The 22,490-nt window shown below is 44.8% G+C and overlaps 1 protein-coding gene across 3 annotated transcripts in view; it reads right to left on the bottom strand.

Annotated features, from left to right (window-relative positions):
- Nucleotides 1–1,197: 1,197 nt before the first annotated feature.
- The window catches only part of LOC137524985 (bile salt export pump-like), a 196,114-nt gene continuing 174,821 nt past the window's right edge, over nt 1,198–22,490 (bottom strand). For all 3 annotated transcript variants that reach the window (XM_068245584.1, XM_068245585.1, XM_068245583.1), the window contains exons 26-28: nt 21,082–21,288; nt 7,152–7,298; nt 1,198–4,564 (exon numbers count right to left, since the gene is read on the bottom strand). In XM_068245584.1, coding sequence (XP_068101685.1) covers nt 4,364–4,564; nt 7,152–7,298; nt 21,082–21,288 — 555 coding nt within the window. In that variant the 3' untranslated portion in view covers nt 1,198–4,363. The remainder of the gene's footprint in view (nt 4,565–7,151; nt 7,299–21,081; nt 21,289–22,490) is intronic.

Genomic DNA, 22,490 nt, shown 5'->3' with positions numbered 1-22,490 from the left:
GGAAATCCGGGCTTCCCAGCAGGTTTAGCTCATGAGGGCTACCTACAGTCAGAAGGAAAGGGAACAACTAAAGTAGGAAACTTGTAGTCATTTTCAAAAATTGGTGGTATTAATTCCAGGAGGTGAGAAACATGTATGACCTTTCCAAACACCACTTTCTCTACTAAGCCCAACTTAGTGCATGCGCAGATCACTGATATTACCAGGGTGTTGTCAATAAATGCATTTGATAAGTTTTTAAAACCACAAAGGGCAAAAAAATATTTGGCTGACATTTAAAGGGACCCTGAGCAGAGGTAAAAAAAAAAGAAATCTAGACTTACCTGGGGCATCTTCCAGCCCAGCATAGCCCGTGAGGTCTCATGGTGTCCTCTGGGTCCCCTCCGTGGTGGTCCCACTGCCAGCTCTGTAAACTTGGCGACTTTGGCTGAAGCTGCGCATGCACGGTAAGGGTCTGGTTTTCGAATATCATGCGAGCGCAGGACCCTTCATCGTGTGACGACGCGCTGGGTGCCTAAATGGCGCATGACCGACTTTGGCCGAAGTCTCACACCTCCGGAGCCACCAGTGGGACCATGGAGGGGACTAAGAAAACACCAAGGGACCTCACTGGCTAAGGGGGGGGGGGGGGTATGTGTCGGAGGGTCATTTATAACAAGTGGATATACCCTAGTAGGACTACGGTGTGGAATCTCAAGGAAGAGTTGCTGTACATATTCAACTACGATAATGTGGAAACTCAACTTCACAAGGAATGATCCACAAAAAACTATTCTTAATCTGGGAAAAGTTAATCATTCCAGCGTTTACAAAAGACAAAAAAAAATGATTCATGGACCCATTCAAATATACCTCCTGGTATGCTACATGTGATCTTCAAAGGATGTTTGGCAAATTACAATTATAATCTGAGTAAAAAATTATATAGTTGGAATGTCCTGTTGTGATTATAGAATTGTTGCAAGTTTGAGCTTTCTAAGTCTGACATAAATTGGGAAATGGTGGCTAGGGGAGGGCCAGAAGGTTATGGGAGGAGACAGGTAGGGTTAGATGCAATTATACCGTAATTCTCGGACAATATGATGCACTTTTTGTCACTCAAAAGTCTATGTGTTTGTGTGTGGGGAGAAGTCCCTGCGTCTTTTCGTGTGAAGTTGTCCCCTTGTGGCCTCCTTCCCCCCCCCCCCTGTGTCACTTCTGTCCCCCTGTGGCCTCCGTTGCCCCTCCACCTGTGCTCATCTGTCCCCTGTGTAGCCTTCTGTCCCCCATTGCCCCCACCTGTGTGCTTCTGTACCCCTGTGTAGCCTTATATATACTTACTGATCAGCTTGAAGGGGGGCAGGAGTTGAGTCCTGGTTCGGCTTGAAGGGGGCAGAAGTTGAGTGCCGAATCGGATTGAAGGGGGCAGGGGTTGAGTCCCAGATTGGCTTGAGGAGGGGCAAGAGTTGAGCCCTGGTTCGGCTCGAAGGGGGCAGACGTTAAGTGCCAGATCGGTTTGAAGTGCAGGATCGGTTTGAAGGGGAGCAGGATTTGAGTCCTGGGCTGGGATGAGCTTAAGAGCAGGGCGGATGCACCGATTCCCTCCTAGTGCAACGCCGCGGCTTCAGCTTTCCAGGATTTGATAAAGCTATCAGATGCATGCGGCCAATGAAAGGGGGGGGGGGGGGGGGCTGGAATTAAATGAGCCAATCCCCACTGCCTGCTCTTCCAAATTGAGCTGACAGTCCCACGGGCGGGACCACGGCTCCGTCATTGGGCAATCACTGTTTTCTAGTCTTCTTAATCTTAATCTTAGTCTAGTCTTAGTCTTAGTTTAGTAAGCTGGCCACTAACGGTCCAATTTCTAGCGAAAAATCGTTCGAGCGATCAGAAATTCTGATCGGACGAAAAATCGTTCACTACACCATCAACTAACCAATCATTGCTTCCTATCTATCACGACCACCAAGAAAATCCAAATTTTCGTTCGACGAAAATTCATTCGGGCGACATTTTTTTCACTCGTTCATAATCGATTGTGTCCACCAATGGAGATTATTTACAACCAATCCGATCAGAATTTCTGATCGCTCGAACGATTTTTCGCTAGAAATTTGACCGTTAGTGGCCAGCTTTAGTCTAGTCTAACAGCTACTGTGTAAGCCAAAAGAAGGTGTGGTCAATCAGATGCTAATAATTCCATGTTGATGACAATTTTATGCTAATTATATGAAAATGTACACGCATTGGAAATGAACCAATTAAAAGCAGCAGCTACACCATTTGATTGGTCCATTTCTAAGCTGCTGAAATGTACATAAGATTTGCATTACCTTCAAATTATTGGTATCCTATTGATCATCCTTTTTTAAGGAAGAAATGGAGGGGACAATTGTGGGCGGGGGGCGGCCAGCAATGAGGTGATGCATGATTTACATGGCATGCACTCTGGAGGCTGCAAATGAGAGCCTGCCCATCACTGGATTAAAATAAATGGCTGCAGTGCTCAGCCAACATCTGTCATCTGAGAAAAGGTGGCCACACAACATACAATTTTTTAAATATCTTTTTCAGTTCAAGAATTGCAATCAATTTTTTTTCTGACCAATGTACCACGCACATATGTTCAATTTTAATTCTGAATAAAATTATTGAAAACCCAGAAAAAAATTGATTGGGTCTGTACATCAAGTAATTGACAATCTACCACACACCATTCAATTTTCATACACTCCCATTCTTCTTTTATCGAATAAACATGGGAAATTCAATCAGATTTCTCAAACAAATGAAAAAAAATTACAAGGTGAACAGCGGCGCCTAAAGGATTAAAATAGATAAAACTTTTAAAACATGGGGAGGCAGTGATGGACTTACCTCCTCCAAGCAGACACAAAAACGTATTAACGTTCTAAACATAGAAAATGTATTGATACACTCCAAGGTTCTTTGCAACACATTTTGCAGGTATGACCCTGCTTCATCAGGCAACAGGATAGGAGTATATTGGCAATTAATGCAGGTCTCAGTCTGGGCCAAGCGTCGTTGTGTCATTCTTTATTTGTCGAATGGGGAAAAAACTTGATTTTTCAGGACAACCAATCACATTAATAAAATTGGTGTAAAATTGGATCTTTTAATTGTATGGTGTGTCACCACTTAAACTCTGGTATATTAATCCTCTACCACGTCCACTCTTGTCATTCAACATTCTCTTTAATGATCATAGGGCATGAATTTCTCTGAATGGCTGTCGGACAACTTTAGTGAGAGAGTTTCCGTCAAACAACTTGTGTATGGGTCTTAACCGAACTAGAGGCAAGACCAGATTTATACATGTTTCGCCCCTAGGTCAAGTATTGTGGCTCCTATTTCATCTGCAACAGCACCCCTCTTATTCCAAGGACAGCCCCCTCTTCCATGTGTATCATCCGTATACTTTAGCCCCTCTCTTTCATGAACAGCTCCCTTGGGCATCAGTTGCTCTTATTCAAGTATTGCTTTCCATTTTCAGCCTCCTCTTTCATATATACGAACCCCTCTTTAATGTTCAGGAGCCCCCTTGGGCTTAAGCCGCCCAAGGCCCGGGCCATTGTGGCCTTTCCAGAAATCCCACCCTAACTAGAAGGCATTTGTTGGATTAGAACTGACCATCTCCTAGACCAGCTCTACACTTCACTCCTCCAACCTAAAAAATTCCAGGTGGAAATGGATGGAATCTAGAGATAATTGAGATAGGTGGAAAACTCTCTTGACTGCTTATCTGAAATGTGGAATCCCAATAACTGCCCTTCCATTCGCTGACAGCTGAATAGTTAATACAGCTGTTGCCCAACTAATTGGAAACGAATGTTTTTATTTACTAAAATGGCTTCCTCAGTACGTGGAGATTGCATGTCAGGAGGACATTATGTTCATCTCTGGATTTAAGCTACTAAAATGAATGTTTAACTAATATTAAATTAAATTCATTATTATAATTATATTACTATACAATAAAAAATAAATATTGCATTAAATATTATTAAAATGAATAAGTAAGATTAATTAACGTTTTTAACATTGTACATTTTAACACTCTGCCAATATTTAAAGTGCTTCAGAGGAAGTTGGGTCTGTCATGCACATTCAATTGGACTCTAGTGTCTGTGGACCCTACATGAACCGTTGTAAAGCTTAATTTTCTACTGTCAATGTGAACACATGACCAGGGCCCACATGTAACGGTCCATGGCTGATAAAGCGTGGGTGGACTTTTGTGGTGGTGGTGGTGGAGGCCCTCAAAGTCATGTGTATCAACATACTATGTAAATATACTACAGTACTTAGGGGAGGAATGCAATTCATAAAATCCCAATATCGGCAATATATACCAGTCCTTTTTCTAACTTATAGGTGCTCCAGTTGTTACTAGTTTATAATAGGCCCCTTTCCGGGCCATCAGCTGTTCATGATTCCCTTTTTCAATGATGAGGCCTTGGGACATTACTGCTATGATGTCGCTGTTCTGAATGGTGGACAAGCGATGGGCTATAGCAATGCAGGTCCGACCTTGCCTCGCCTCATCCAGTGCTTGCTGTACAGTCTGAAAAAATAAAATAAATCTTATAATTACATAGTTAATGACAAGGTGACGCAAGTCTTTTCATCTTTAAAGGACAACTAAAGTGAGAAATATATGGAGGCTGCCATATTTATTTTTCTTTTATACAATACCAGTTGCCTGGCAGTCCTGCTGGTCTACTAGGATGTAGTAGTGTCTGAATAATGTCAGAAATAAGCATGCAGCTAATCTTTCAGATCTGACAATATGTCAGAAACACCTGATTTGCTGCATCCTTGTTCAGGGTTTATGGCTAATAGTATTAGAGGCAGAGGATTAGCAGGATAGCCAGGCAACTGGTATTGCTTAAAAGGAAATAAATATAGCAGCCTCCATATCTCTTTCACTTCAGTTGCCCTTTAAAGAGAATCTGTATTGTTAAAATCGCACGAAAGTAAACATACCAGTGCATTAGGGGACATCTCCTATTACCCTCTGTCACAATTTTGCCGCTCCCCGCCACATTAAAAGTAGTTAACAACAGTTTTAAAAAGTTTGTTTATAAACAAACAAAATGGCCACCAAAACAGGAAGTAGGTTGATATACAGTATGTCCACACATAGAAAATACATTCATACACAAGCAGGCTGTATACAGCCTTACTTCTGAATCTCAAGAGATCACTTGTGTGTGTTTACCTTCTGACCCCTTCAGCTCTCACCCACTGAAGTGACAGGCTTCCTGCAGACAGCTCTGCCTATGTGGTTAATTCCTCAGTATGTGACCTTCCAGCTCCTTTCACAGCCTAGGATTTTTATCCAGCTCTCTTCTATCACTGATAAGATAGCAGAGAAGCTGCTGGCTTATGTAAATAACACACACACTGGAGTGTGCATAGAGGAACAGATCTGCAAGGAAGAGTTGGCAGCCTTCCAGACACAGGCCGACAAGTCTGACAGGGGAAAGATACATTGATTTATTACAGAGACTGTCATAGTATAAAGTGCTGCAGTAAGCCACAACACATTAGAATAGGTTTAGGAACTTGTAGGATGGTAGAAAACACGTTGTAATTTTTGTTACAGAGTCACTTTAAAGCAGAACTGAAGTAACATAAAAGAAAGAGTTTCAATTACCTGGGGCTTCTACCGGCCCCCTGCAGCTGACCTGGACCGATCCTCTGTTTCCCCGCTATGGCTTACTTTTCTTCACGCAGTGGAAGCCGACTTCCACGGCGATGTCCACTGCCCCCTGGCCACGCCTATCCTTGTACACGTTCCTGTAGCCAGGAGATCCATCCAGGATCAACCTATGCTTCAGCGGATGTGGCCAAATTGGCTCCTTCACCCATGTCTGGTGGTTTTGTCCTATTGTCAAACCATATTGGGCTACAGTTACCACTCTTATCAAAACATCACTGGGCACTTTGACACCTCCAGACCCGTTCCTCCTTCTTTTGGGGGACAAGCCCTGGGATGGAAAATTCTGCACCATGAATTAGCCCAACATATAGCCAAGCCTGCCAGATCCCATATAGCCAGACAATGGAAACATTATCTGATTGGTCCAATGCTTCCGCATTCTGTGATTGGGCTAAAATTACCGAGTTACAGTAATGTGGTATTTCTGTAGAAATCCAATTTCTAATTTTTGATCGGAAATGCAGATTTCCATTTGAAATGTGTTCATTTCAATTCCGCGAAACTGGTATGAGCATCCCTAGCCCTTAAAGGATACCCGAATGTGACATGTGACATGATGAGATAGACATGGGTGTGTACAGTGCCTAGCATACAAATAACTATGCTGTGTTCTTTTTTTTCTTTCTCTACCTGAAAGAGTGTAAGTGGCTGACTCAGTCCTGACTCAGGAAGTGACTACAGTGTGACCCTCACTGATAAGAAATTCCCCTTTTAATCTATTTCTTGCTCTCAGAAGCCATTTTCTGCTAAGAAAGTGTTTTATAGTTGGAATTTCTTATCAGTGAGGATCACACTGTAGTCACTTCCTGTCTGAGTCAGTATTGAATCAGCCACTTACATACCTGATATTTAACTCTTTCAGCCAGAGAAAGAAAAAAAGGAACATAGCATAGTTATTTGTGTGCTAGGCCCTGTACATACACATGTCTATCTCATCATGTCACATGTCACTTCAGGTATCCTTTAAATGCTAAGAGGTTAATTAACAGTATAAGGAGCTTCAGATCTTCTGATCTCTGTTTTCAAGTGGAAGACTTAGGCCCTATTTCCACTTACTCCATTTTCCCACACAATAATTACAGCCAAAATTACAGCCTATTGAAAATAACAGGCTGTTTCAGATTTGTTTCAGAATCACATCTGAATCCCCATTGCCATGCTTTGGCATGGCAATTTGGATGCAATCTTACAACAGCATGGGTGTTTTGTCCTATTTGGAGACATTCAAGTGGAAACTAGGCTTTAGTACATATAGCTAGAATTCAAAGGAGGTAGCAAACATTCAAAGGAGGCACCAATAGCAGTTTCCAAGATAGTTTAAGTAGCACATTAACCCTGCAGAAAATCAATGAACTCGGTCTTAAAAGTAGGTGTCCCTGACCTTCTCAATGGAATCTACATTTTCTACTAATGTTGCATCACAAACCTTTTCACTTTCTGTGTCTAAGGCCGATGTAGCTTCATCCAGCAGTAGAATTTTAGGATCTCTGACAATGGCTCTGGCTATAGCAATGCGTTGTTTCTGTCCACGGGAGAGCTGGGATCCCTGGATTCCGACATTGGTGTCATATTTCTGAAACAAAAGAGGTAAAGGCTGAGTGTAGTAGTAAAGTTATTGTACTATAGACACCAAGGAAAGGGATGCAGGCGGGGACCGGAGTTCTGCAGGAGGCGGGGAGAGCAGCAGACTGACACTATAGAGATAAACACAGCCAGCTCTGACAAGCTGTTTGTCAGCAGCATGGCTGTGATTTATGAGGGATTGCAGAGTGCAGGGGGACCTTAGGGGGGTTTGGGATAGCAACAGAGGCTGGGCTGTATAGTCAGATCCAGCCTCTGTATGCAGATAATATTCATCAAACCCACCTTGGATTCTCTTTAAGCAAACTGACAAGGCTGCAATCAACAACAAGGATGCCAGACTGCTCTGAACACAAGAAGAGGCTCCAGTCAAGCAGCAGATCAAGATGGAGTCACTGGAGAAGACCAATGGATACTAAAATACTACCTGGATAAAAGATAATAGCACTGGGCACTCGGGAGGAATGGGCATCTGTAAAAACCTAAAGATGATGCATCTAAGATACCTATGATACTTACCTTCTCTCCGTTATCCCAACAGGCAGCCACGATTGTGCACCGCCATTGGCATATCTTGAATAGTGACCCCACATTGGGCAACACCTTCCGTGATCCTCCTACTTGTGCCTATCGTAGGGCTAGGAATTTCCGTGACTCCTTGGTGCATACACAGAGTACTTCTCAACCACGTGTCACAGGTAATTGGCTTACTCAAACTACGAAACCACAGGGAATGTATCCTTGTGGTCATTGTATGCAATGTAATTTTGTGAGCCGTGGGGAGTACTTCTCACATCCCCGTAGGGGTACCCGGATCTATTTGAAAGCATTTGCCAACTGTTCCACGAAGGGTGTTGTCTACTTGATTACTTGCCCATGTGGTCTGGCCTATGTTGGACAGACGTCACGAGAAATTAGACGTAGAATCTCTGAACATCGGAGTAATATACGTTGTGTTAATGTGGATGAACCTTCGGTTAGACATTTTTGGGAAGCTGGGCATTAGGTCTCTCAACTGCGATTTAGAGTTATAGAAATCGTCCACCCCTCTCGGAGGGGGGGCGATTTTGAACAAAAATTACTTCAGCGTGAGCTGTTTTGGATTTACAAGTTATGTACTAAACATCCTAATGGTTTGAATGAGGATGTGGATCTAAGATGCTTTTTGTAATTATTTGTTGTATCACACAGTCATAGTGGTGTTGCTACCACTTTAAGACCAATCAAATCTGCTGTTTACTTTTTGATTCTGTGAATCAATATAAGAAGGTTAGACTCATCCTGATTAAACTAATATTTGCTCTCTTTTTATATTTATCTACAGGCAATTTTAAGGTCCTCACACCGATTTGTTATCATACAACGCATACAGCAAGTCATCAGGATCTTTGGATGTTACATACTGTGAAGCCTTGTCTTAGTTTGCTGCCACATAGATCCTGACAATATGCTGCTCCATTGGTCCCCATGAGAGTGTCAGCGTGTGGAATAGAAACGGCGCTTTGCTTGTTACGCCGCCCACCGCTGCTATGGAGACGCTTTGGATTAAGCATGTGACGTGATTACGCGGCGGCGCAAGCCGCTTGACGTCATCGCGTCACTGGGCCGGCCCCGGTGTGATGACTTGCCCCCGCCCTCTGCCTCTTTACACTGCTCATGTATTTAATGTGCGCTGGACGCCATGGCTATCAGGACGCTGCCTCTCACCCGCTCTGCTGTGGTCGCTTATCCCGCTTTGCACCCATTGAGGAAGGAATCTAATTCCAAAACGCCGACGTCTGGGTAAACAAGTTGAGGGTGACAGCACCTCATCTCACACCGCTTGTTGAACTGTTTTATGCGCATTAACAGATTGGGACTCTTTCCCTGGACTTTACTATAGGGGACTTGATCCTCCTTGGGACCCATATTTGCTGGATGATATAAGCTATAGATGTGTTTTGGACTGTGTCCTTACGGGTTACAAGATTGCTGCTTACACATCTCTCTAGCTAATAGTGGGTTACATCATGTATTCTATGTATCTTATGTACTGTATGTAAACATTTTTGTATGCACTTTCTTATTGGTACTGAGATTTCAGACCAGCTTATGATATTCTTGATACATTGATTATCAATACACTTTTTCTAAGCATTTAAATTGACTTGGTGTGCGTGTCCTTTTGTTTGTTAATTGGTGTCTATTATTGACACAGTATTTGAAAAACCAGGGAGAGAATTGGCTCTTTGGTGCATGAAGATGTAAAAAATACACTTTATTAAACAATCAAGTAAACATGATAAATAACTATTATGTCTGATACAAATACATAAAACCCATTAAAAACGATACAGACACCATACAAGAAATGGAGCTACCCCTCCACATCACCACCTGACCCGAAAAGATGGGGCTGCAGTCCCCACTGATCCAAAAATTGACGCCAAAAGTCAAAAAATCAAAAAACAAAAATCAAAAGAACAAAAATCAAAAAACAAAAATCAAAAGGCCACATAGAAAAAACACATGTGTGTGTTTGTGCTAGCATGATGGAGATAGGACTGGAATGATGGAGACAGGACTGGAATGATTCCGCTGAGCAGACAGACAGTTTATGGAACATAAACATATGCATACATTGATGCCTTATGGCTCTGGCCCCCCACTCGCAGGGGTCACTTCAAAAGGGATGTTATCCAGAACGTGGCCACAACCAGGCTTTGGATTGAAATGAGAATTGGTTCCTTGGTGGCAAAGATGATCTCTCATTGGATGCAGCAGCATGCAAAAAACATGGCATTTATGAGATGGCTGTTAATAATGAAGGCAATGTAATGTTCCAACATATGAAGCAGACCATAAGCATAGCAAATGCAGGCATGACATGCAAGACTTCCAAGCAATAATTCATATGTTGATGGAAACAGCAAAAACATATGCACAAGCTTCCAGGCAAGAATTCATACAGTGATGGCGCCGGCATAAGCATGTATAGCCAAAAGTTGCAGTATAGATAAATAGTGCAGCCATGAGATGGTTCCCAGCATAGTTACCAGTCCTCCTGAGATGTATTTTCCAGCATAGTTACCAAACCTCCTGAAAAATGTCTTCCATGAAGCCGGCCATGAAGGTGGATCAAAGGTGGATCAGAGGTGATAGTGGAAGCGGGGCTCCAAAGCTACTGAACGCCTGACATGTTTCGCCGCCCCTGGCGGCCTTTTCAAAGGCAAAGCAGCTAAATCACGGAGGTAGGACGCCATTATGGCGTTCTTAAACCTCCCCATGTGACCTATTCCCTCCTCCCAGCCACCGAGACACTCCCCATTCCCCCTCCCCTGTTGAGGGAGGCGTGGCCTTCTCGTCAATGGAGCGCATGACGCGCTCCAGGCCGCAAGAGTGAGGCGCAGAGCGCGCACGCGCACCAGAGGCGGGCGCCCGGATCCTACACCGCCCGGATAGGAGGCACAATCCCAGAATCCGGCCCGCAGCTGGAACGCAAATGCGCTCCATTGCTGCGGACCCGGAAGTGAGAGGCCCCCGTGAGGCGGCCACCAGACGCTTAACCATGTTGGGGGAGTCTCGTGAAACGGGGAAAAAGGGAAAAGGAGGAACATGGATAAAAGGAGAATACATATATATAAGTACCTATTCCCTATAACCAAACAAAATTGATTGACAAATAGCAAAAATTAAAATTAAAACAAAACCAAAACAAACTAAGGAACAAAAAACATTTGTCCAATGTAAAGGAACCAATCCCCACATGATAAATCCCTCAGCATAGGCCCAAACCTCAAAAGAGGGGCCCACTAAAAGGGCATGGGGTTGATGCCTATAAACTTACATCAATATTTTCAATAGGAATGCAGCATATAGACGGCTCAAAGATGCATAAATCATCCACTGGACCCTCAAAAAAAGAGAGAAAAAGGCCAGGGATAAATAAAACGGTTGGACACCTGTAAATTACTGCAGTGGGAGGACCACACAGAACACAAGAGGTGGGAAAGGAAGAAATGGGAAGAGAAAAAAAGAAAAAAAGGAGGGGGAAAAGGGGGAAGGAAGAAGGGGGGGGGGGGGGGGGGGGGAAGAGAAACGAGAGGGGAGAGGGAAAGAGGGAAAGGAGATCCTCGTTCGACCACGTTCCCCCCTTTTTCCATCCGTCCTAGCATTCACACATTTGTTGCCCTTGTTGAAGAGGACATCCGTAGATTATGGATAGGAAAAAATGAATTTTCTAACCTTTCTGAGGAAGAAAATCAAGCTCTTACGGAATTGCGCCAAAACAGAGACATTGTAATTAAACCCTCTGACAAGGGGGGGAATGTGGTCATTATGAGATCTGAGCAGTACATCTATATGTGTCAGAAAATTCTTAATAACAAGGAGTGGTATCGGAGGGTCTCTGCATCCAGGGTGATCTCAAACCAGGGGAGACTTTTTGATCGGATTGATATGGCAGTGAGAGACGGCGTCATTACAGCGGAGGTGGGATGTACCTTAAAGGTGGAAAATCCCATCATTCCCACTTTTTACGCTCTACCTAAGGTACATAAAAACCCTCAGAGGCCCCCCGGACGACCAATAGTCTCCGGGAATGGATCACTTTCTGAGAAAATTAGTATCTATGTGGATAGACACTTACAACCTCATGTCCACCGCCTACCCTCATATGTACGCGATACACTACACCTCCTGACGATTTTGGAGGGTTTGCAGCTCCCCTCTGGTGCTCTTTTGGTGACCCTGGATGTGGAGGCCCTCTATTCTAGTATACCACAAGAGAAGGGAGTTAAAGTGGTTGGTAGATTTTTATCGGAGATGGATGTATGTGAGGAACCTCACAACCAGTTCATCCTGGATCTTTTGACGTTTATCTTACAGAATAATGTGTTCGTATTTGATGGATCCTATTACCTCCAGGTGCAGGGGGCGGCAATGGGGACGACATGTGCTCCTTCCCTTGCAAACCTGTACCTGGGGGAGTGGGAACGACATCTGTTCGGGAATGATGGCCTTGTCATGTACCTGTGCCACATTGTGTCTTGGCACAGGTACATAGATGACGTCCTCATGTTCTGGACAGGAGGTAGAGAACTCTTGGATGATTTTGTGAACGTGTTAAATCATAATGAGTGGAATCTGAAATTCACAATGGATTGTCACTCCAGTTCAATATGTTTCCTGGATTTGACGGTCAAGGTTGATGATGAGGGATTGCTGTCCACCCAATTATATCGCAAATCAACGGCGTCGAACGCCTACCTACATGCCAAAAGTGCTCATCCCTCTCATACTATACGCGGGATTCCTATGGGTCAGTACCTACGGGTACGCCGCAATTGTACTGATGAAGCCACCTTTGAAAAGGAGGCCAAATTACTGCGATCTCGATTTAGAGAAAGAGGTTATAAAGATCGATGGCTGAAACATGCCTATAAACGGGCAAAAAATGCGAATCGCGTCGATTTATTAATTACAAAGAAAAGAGAAATCAGCCATAATAATAAAGAAACACGGTTGATCACTCGTTACAATGATCAATGTGGAGAGGTGGACAGGATCCTCCGTCGGCATTGGCATGTCCTGAAAGGAGACAAAACAGTGGGTGATTTTGTGTCTTCGAACCCAAAAATCACCTACAGACGCAGTAAAACCTTAAAAAATATGCTTACCACAAGTCACTTCTGGGGCAAGAAAGGCCCTGAAGGTCATTGTAAAGTGAAGGGTACATATAGTTGTGGGGGATGCGCCTACTGCCGTTTCTTGGAAATTGGCAATTCAGTGATACTACCTAATGGTCGGAGATGGTTTCTACAGCATTTTGTTAACTGCAACACCAGGGGAGTGATTTACTTGCTCCTCTGCCGTTGCGGATGCTTCTATATTGGGAAGACCACGAGAGCTCTCAAAGAGAGAATCAAGGATCATGTAGGAGATATTACAGGGTGTAATTTCAAATCCCCCATTTCTAGACATATACACTTGGAACACCGAGGAGATGCTAATTATATCAGATTTGTGGGCTTAGATATGATCCATCAACATCCGAGGGGGGGGAATCTTGATAGATCCCTCCTGCAATTGGAGTCTAGATGGATCTTTAATCTGAGAGCCACTGAGAATAAGGGACTTAATGATAGTATGAACTATCGGGTATTCTTACCCACCTAATTCACTAATTATGTAAACTTTTGAGTTGCTATTCTGTTTCTCCGGGGATCTCCTTTCCCTCTTTCCCTCTCCCCTCTCGTTTCTCTTCCCCCCCCCCCCCCCCCCTTCTTCCTTCCCCCTTTTCCCCCTCCTTTTTTTCTTTTTTTATCTTCCCATTTCTTCCTTTCCCACCTCTTGTGTTCTGTGTGGTCCTCCCACTGCAGTAATTTACAGGTGTCCAACCGTTTTATTTATCCCTGGCCTTTTTCTCTCTTTTTTTGAGGGTCCAGTGGATGATTTATGCATCTTTGAGCCGTCTATATGCTGCATTCCTATTGAAAATATTGATGTAAGTTTATAGGCATCAACCCCATGCCCTTTTAGTGGGCCCCTCTTTTGAGGTTTGGGCCTATGCTGAGGGATTTATCATGTGGGGATTGGTTCCTTTACATTGGACAAATGTTTTTTGTTCCTTAGTTTGTTTTGGTTTTGTTTTAATTTTAATTTTTGCTATTTGTCAATCAATTTTGTTTGGTTATAGGGAATAGGTACTTATATATATGTATTCTCCTTTTATCCATGTTCCTCCTTTTCCCTTTTTCCCCGTTTCACGAGACTCCCCCAACATGGTTAAGCGTCTGGTGGCCGCCTCACGGGGGCCTCTCACTTCCGGGTCCGCAGCAATGGAGCGCATTTGCGTTCCAGCTGCGGGCCGGATTCTGGGATTGTGCCTCCTATCCGGGCGGTGTAGGATCCGGGCGCCCGCCTCTGGTGCGCGTGCGCGCTCTGCGCCTCACTCTTGCGGCCTGGAGCGCGTCATGCGCTCCATTGACGAGAAGGCCACGCCTCCCTCAACAGGGGAGGGGGAATGGGGAGTGTCTCGGTGGCTGGGAGGAGGGAATAGGTCACATGGGGAGGTTTAAGAACGCCATAATGGCGTCCTACCTCCGTGATTTAGCTGCTTTGCCTTTGAAAAGGCCGCCAGGGGCGGCGAAACATGTCAGGCGTTCAGTAGCTTTGGAGCCCCGCTTCCACTATCACCTCTGATCCACCTTTGATCCACCTTCATGGCCGGCTTCATGGAAGACATTTTTCAGGAGGTTTGGTAACTATGCTGGAAAATACATCTCAGGAGGACTGGTAACTATGCTGGGAACCATCTCATGGCTGCACTATTTATCTATACTGCAACTTTTGGCTATACATGCTTATGCCGGCGCCATCACTGTATGAATTCTTGCCTGGAAGCTTGTGCATATGTTTTTGCTGTTTCCATCAACATATGAATTATTGCTTGGAAGTCTTGCATGTCATGCCTGCATTTGCTATGCTTATGGTCTGCTTCATATGTTGGAACATTACATTGCCTTCATTATTAACAGCCATCTCATAAATGCCATGTTTTTTGCATGCTGCTGCATCCAATGAGAGATCATCTTTGCCACCAAGGAACCAATTCTCATTTCAATCCAAAGCCTGGTTGTGGCCACGTTCTGGATAACATCCCTTTTGAAGTGACCCCTGCGAGTGGGGGGCCAGAGCCATAAGGCATCAATGTATGCATATGTTTATGTTCCATAAACTGTCTGTCTGCTCAGCGGAATCATTCCAGTCCTGTCTCCATCATTCCAGTCCTATCTCCATCATGCTAGCACAAACACACACATGTGTTTTTTCTATGTGGCCTTTTGATTTTTGTTTTTTGATTTTTGTTCTTTTGATTTTTGTTTTTTGATTTTTTGACTTTTGGCGTCAATTTTTGGATCAGTGGGGACTGCAGCCCCATCTTTTCGGGTCAGGTGGTGATGTGGAGGGGTAGCTCCATTTCTTGTATGGTGTCTGTATCGTTTTTAATGGGTTTTATGTATTTGTATCAGACATAATAGTTATTTATCATGTTTACTTGATTGTTTAATAAAGTGTATTTTTTACATCTTCATGCACCAAAGAGCCAATTCTCTCCCTGGTTTTTCAAATACATTTATGTTGGCATAGTGCATGAGGATTATCTTTGTTATACGAAATTGTATGATTACCTCTGTCCTAATTGACCTCAGCCCTTTACTCAGAGTTATTGGTATCGTATTATTGACACAGCACCCCGTTGTTATTTGAGATATTTGTGCTTATTTCCATCATAGGTGTGCAATACCTAATCTATTGTGTATGCATCTGTAAAAGGCCTCAAGGCCTGAGCCCAACGATGCGTTTATAAAAAAGCATGGAAATGCATGCATTTTGAAATGCGCTCTCAACGCGTTTTACTGCATTTAACACGATTAAACACATTATAATGCATTTACTTACTCTACTTACATAACATATGTATTGCACTGTCCTTGTTTTGATTTTAGTGATTTTTCTATAACAAAAAAAAGAGAAAATCCTTCTTAGTATTTCCCATGTTAAGTGTGGCTATTTTGAAGCCAATCCTGATGTAATTTCCTCCCATACTCTGCTCTGCCTCATTGTGTATGCATTGGCCTCCCTTCACTATAGAAAGTGAATTGTCTCAGCATGAGAAATATTGGCCAATCAGAGAGGAACAGGGGGTGTGGGAGGGGAAAACAAGAGGGAAAAGGGCTTCAGCAAATCAGGCTGCATTAGTTAAGTCTGAGGGGAATTAGAGAAGCAAAAATGACAACCCAGCATGCTCTGCAACTTCCTTTTTGTGTACCACATTTTGTGTGTACCAGGTAAGAGTCAGGTAAACTGGGGAATAGTGCTTTGTGATTAGGAGGAGATTATGGCACCCCTCCTTACAGGGCAACACTCCCTTATTGCTTAACCTGTTGAATCAATATACCTAATGACACTCAATCAGCTAGGGATGTAAGTACAAGTCAAGGAGTCTCCCAGCAAAATGTTGATGGACCACTCTAACAACCTGTGGGGACCACCTGCCAGGGATATTTTAACAAGCATGGACATTATTCCCCTATCCATAACAAGTGTGGTCATCATGATTCCCCTACCCATAACAAGTGTGGCCATCATGATTCCCCTATCCATAGTAAGTGCGGTCATCTTGATTCCCCTTCCAATAACAAGTGTGGCCATCATGATTCCCCAACCCATAGTAAGTGCGGTCATCTTGATTCCCCTTCCAATAACAAGTGTGGCAATCATGATTTCACTACCCATAATAACTGTGGCCATCATAATTCCCCTTCCAATAACAAGTGTGGCCATCATGATTCCCCTACCCATAACAAGTGTGGCCATCATGATTCCCCTACCCATAACAAGTGTGGCCATCATGATTCCCCCACACATAACAAGTGTGGCCATCATGATTCCCCTACCAATAACCAGTGTGGCCATCATGATTCCCCCACCCATAACAAGCGTGGCCACCATGATTCCCCTACCCATAACAAATGTGGCCACCATGATTCCCCCACCCATAACAAGTGTGGCCACCATGATTCCCCCACCCATAACAAGTGTGGCCACCATGATTCCCCCACCCATAACAAGTGTGGCCACCATGATTCCCCCACCCATAACAAGTGTGGCCACCATGATTCTCCTACCCATAACAAGTGTGGCCACCATGATTCCCCCACCCATAACAAGTGTGGCCACCATGATTCCCCTACCCATAACAAGTGTGGCCATCATGATTCCCCTACCCATAACAAGTGTGGCCACCATGATTCCCCCACCCATAACAAGTGTGGCCATCATGATTCCCCCATCCATAACAAGTGTGGCCATCATGATTCCCCTATCCATAGTAAGTGCGGTCATCTTGATTCCCCTTCCAATAACAAGTGTGGCCATCATGATTCCCCTACCCATAGTAAGTGCGGTCATCTTGATTCCCCTTCCAATAACAAGTGTGGCCATCATGATTCCCCTACTCATAGTAAGTGCGGTCATCTTGATTCCCCTTCCAATAACAAGTGTGGCAATCATGATTTCACTACCCATAATAACTGTGGCCATCATGATTCCCCTTCCAATAACAAGTGTGGCCATCATGATTCCCCCACCCATAACAACTGCATATCATTCGCGGACTCTGTGAAGGTCATTAAGTTTGCAGATGACACCACTATCATCGGCCTTATTGGAAGCAACGGAGAGCAGGAGTACCGCAGCGAAGTCGAGAGAATCTGTGACTGGTGCAGTGACAATGCCGCAAAGACTGTTGAACTAGTCGTAGACTTCAGGAGGAACCCTCCCCCCTCCCACCTGTACTCATTGGGGGTACCGAAGTCTCTAGGGTGACATCCCTGCGGTTCCTCGGCACGTCTCTCACTAATAACCTGAAGTGGGGGCAGAACACCACCAGAATTCAGAAGAAATCTTAGCAGAGGTTGTTCTTCCTGCGCCAACTAAAGAGATTCGGCATGCCCAGGGAACTGCTGACCAGCTTCTATACTGCCACGATAGAATCCATCCTCTGCTCCTCAGTCATCGTCTGGTACGCGGGCGCTACAGCCAGCGATAAACACAAACTGCAGGAGAGTCATAGCTGATGCAGAGAGAATCATCGGGTCTCCTCTTCCGCCTCTTGATCTCCTCCACTCCGCAAGGACGCTGAAGAGGGCCACGGTGATCTCCCGTGACCCCTCTCACCCAGGCAGTCGCTACTTCAAGCTCCTCCCACTGGGCGTAGGTACAGGACTATACCATGCAAAACAACCAGACGGAAGAACACCTTCTTCCCCCAAGCGGTTCGGCAGCTAAACTCCAACTTTCCCCTGTCAGGCCCGCCTACTGGCAGGCCCTAGCGGTGGTCTCTCAGCCAGGTCTCGCTGTTCCCGCCCTTGTTCTTGCTCAGGGACTGTACGGGGGCCACCATCATCATCATCATCATCATTATTATTACCAATATTATTAGGAGACTGCTCCTGCACGGCAGGAAGAAACACTTAAGGACAATCCGGGTCTGTCATGTATACCATTACTATAGTTGTGTATGGTTGTGTATCTTGTCTTCTTATACTATGTCTATGCCATGTGTACCACAATTAATTCCGAATATAGCTCTTGCTGTATTTGGCGAAATAAATATGATTCTGATTCTGAAGTGTGGCCATCATGATTCCCCCACCCATAACAAGTGTGGCCATCATGATTCCCCCACCCATAACAAGTGTGGCCACCATGATTCCCCTACCCATAACAAGTGTGGCCATCATCATTCCCCTACCCATAACAAGTGTGGCCACCATGATTCCCCTACCCATAACAAGTGTGGCCACCATGATTCCCCCACCCATAACAAGTGTGGCCACCATGATTCTCCTACCCATAACAAGTGTGGCCATCATGATTCCCCCACCCATAACAAGTGTGGCCACCATGATTCCCCCACCCATAACAAGTGTGGCCACCATGATTCCCCTACCCATAACAAGTGTGGCCATCATGATTCCCCCACCCATAACAAGTGTGGCCACCATGATTCCCCTACCCATAACAAGTGTGGCCACCATGATTCCCCCACCCATAACAAGTGTGGCCACCATGATTCTCCTACCCATAACAAGTGTGGCCATCATGATTCCCCCACCCATAACAAGTGTGGCCACCATGATTCCCCCACCCATAACAAGTGTGGCCACCATGATTCCCCCACCCATAACAAGTGTGGCCACCATGATTCCCCCACCCATAACAAGTGTGGCCACCATGATTCCCCCACCCATAACAAGCGTGGCCACCATGATTCCCCCACCCATAACAAGTGTGGCCATCATGATTCCCCTACCAATAACAAGTGTGGCCATCATGATTACCCCGCCCATAACAAGTGTGGCCATCATGATTACCCCGCCCATAACAAGTGTGGCCACCATGATTCTCCTACCCATAACAAGTGTGGCCACCATGATTCCCCCACCCATAACAAGTGTGGCCACCATGATTCCCCCACCCATAACAAGTGTGGCCACCATGATTCCCCTACCCATAACAAGTGTGGCCATCATGATTCCCCCACCCATAACAAGTGTGGCCACCATGATTCCCCCACCCATAACAAGTGTGGCCACCATGATTCCCCTACCCATAACAAGTGTGGCCATCATGATTCCCCCACCCATAACAAGTGTGGCCATCATGATTCCCCTACCAATAACAAGTGTGGCCATCATGATTCCCCCGCCCATAACAAGTGTGGCCACCATGGATCCCCTACCCATAACAAGTGTGTCCATCATGATTCCCCCACCCATAACAAGTGTGGCCATCATGATTCCCCAACCCATAACAAGTGTGGCCACCATGATGACCCTACCAATAACAAGTGTGGCCACCATGATTTCCCTACCCATAACAAGTGTGGCCATCATGATTCCCCTACCAATAACAAGTGTGGCCATCATGATTCCCCCACCCATAACAAGTGTGGCCATCATGATTCCCCTACCAATAACAAGTGTGGCCATCATGATTACCCCACCCATAACAAGTGTGGCCACCATGATTCGCCCACTCATAACAAGTGTGGCCACCATGATTCCCCCACCAATAACAAGTGTGGCCACCATGATTCCCCCCACCCATAACAAGTGTGGCCATCATGATTCCCCTACCCATAACAAGTGTGGCCATCATGATTCCCCTTCCCATAACAAGTGTGGCCACCATGATTCGCCCACTCATAACAAGTGTGGCCACCATGATTCCCCTACCCATAACAAGTGTGGCCATCATGATTCCCATTCCAATAACAAGTGTGGCCATCATGATTCCCCTTACCCATAACAAGTGTGGCCACCATGATTCCCCCACCCATAACAAGTGTGGCCACCATGATTCCCCTACCCATAACAAGTGTGACCATCATGATTCCCATTCCAATAACAAGTGTGGCCATCATGATTCCCCTACCCATAACAAGTGTGGTCACCATGATTCCCGCACCCATAACAAGTGTGGCCATCATGATTCCCCCACCCATAACAAGTGTGGCCACCATGATTCCCCCACCCCTAACAGGTGTGGCCACCATGATTCCCCCACCCCTAACAAGTGTGGCCACCATGATTTCCCTACCCATAACAAGTGTGGCCACCATGATTTCCCCACCCATAACAAGTGTGGCCACCATGATTTCCCTACCCATAACAAGTGTGGCCATCATGATTCCCATTCTAATAACAAGTGTGGCCATCATGATTCCCCTTACTCATAATAAGATGATGACGATGACCCATAACATGATGGCCACAGCAACACCTGGTCTGGAGGATGAACACCTGTATCAGAGAGAGGGAATAAAAGTATTTAGGGCCCCCACAGCTCTGGGATCCCCCTGCTTCCCCGATAGTTACGCCCTCATGTGCATAGTGGTATATGCTCTGGACTCACAGACAGAAAGTCTTCAGCTGACTCAGTCAAAAATAATTTAGCTGCTGTCATTTCATGTCTGTGACTTAAAGCAGAAATAAAGTCAAATGAAGAAAGCAACACAACTCATAGCAGAGTCATTGAAATTACATAATTTCTGAAACTTACATTGTATTAAAGTTGTTGTCACTAGAATCTTGATCATTTTGAGTTCATAAAACATATTATGAGGAGGTCTTGTATAAACATGGCAGCCCAGGAAGTCTTTAGGTCTCAACTGATTGGTTGGCAGTTTTTAATTATATAATCTGAAATGTGTTAGGTGCACTTACATCTGGCAAGGACATGACAAAGTCATGTAAATGGGCCTTCTTGGCTGCTGCAATCACGTCTTCCATTGAGACTTCTCTGGAGTTGTCTCCATACTTTATGTTCTCCGCAACACTGCCTTCAAAGAGCACTGGCTCCTGGGACACTATACCAATCTTGCTTCTTAAGAATGATATATTCACTTTTGTTGTATCCCGACCATCCACAAGCTGCAGATATTAAGTGCAAAGAGATTAAAGCATACCTGAACTGACACATGACATGAAGACATAAACATGGCTATATAATGTATTAGTCCTACTAAAAACTTGTCTAAGGTGCATTTCTGTGTGTGTTCTTTTTTCTCTTTTTGCATTGCACGGGTTAAAAAGAAACTAGAGCTTTTATCTATGCAAATAAGGCAGTCAAATTTAGCCTCAGCATTCCTGAAAAGTAAATAGAAGTGAAAACACTTATATTGGGCTGCTGATAAAACAAGAGAGCTGTAAAGTTAAAACAGCTACTATTTATTTTGTTTTGAAGTTGAATGAAGCAGATTTTACACAAGACTGTCAAGGCTGTTGTTAAGAATTCTTACAACTTCAGCCCGTAAACTGATAGTAAAAACCTCAGAGAATATCAATGGTTGCTTCTGCATGCACACAGAACATTTAAGATCAATACTGTACGTTAAAGGGGAACTGAAGAGAGAGATATATGGAGGCTGCCATGTTTATTTCCTTTTAAGCAATACCAGTTGCCTGGCAGCCCTGCTGATCCTCTGCCTCTAATACTATTAGCCAAAGCCCCTGAACAAGCATGCAACAGATCAGGTGTTTCAGACTTTAAAGAGAACCTGAGGTGGGTTTGAAGAATATTATCTGCATACAGAGTATGGATCTGCCTATACAGCCCAGCCTCTGTTGCTATCCCAAATCCCCCTAGGGTCCCCCTGCACTCTGCAATCCCTCATAAATCACAGCCACGCTGCTGACAAACAGCTTGTCAGAGCTGGCTGTGTTTATCTCTATAGTGTCAGTCTGCTGCTCTCCCCGCCTCCTGCAGAACTCCGGTCCCCGCCTGCATCCCTTCCTTCCCTGCTGATTGGAGGGAAGGGACAGGGGCAGGGACAGGAGCTATGCAGGAGGCGGGGGAGCAGCTGAGACTGACACTACAGATGTAAACACAGCCTCACAGCACGGCTGTGATTTATGAGGGATTGCAGAGTGCAGGGGGACCTTAGTGGGGTTTGGGATAGCAACAGAGGCTGGGCTGTATAGGCAGATCCAGCCTCTGTATGCAGATAACATTCTTTAAACACACCTCAGGTTCTCTTTAAAGTCAGATCTGACAAGACTAGCTGCATGCTTGTTTCTGGTGTTATTCAGCTACTACTGCAGAGAAATAGACCAGCAGGGCTGCCAGGCAACTG

Source organism: Hyperolius riggenbachi, chromosome 7 (genome assembly GCF_040937935.1).
Source record: "Hyperolius riggenbachi isolate aHypRig1 chromosome 7, aHypRig1.pri, whole genome shotgun sequence".
NCBI lineage: Eukaryota > Metazoa > Chordata > Amphibia > Anura > Hyperoliidae > Hyperolius > Hyperolius riggenbachi.
This window is presented reverse-complemented; position numbering and strand designations above follow the sequence as displayed.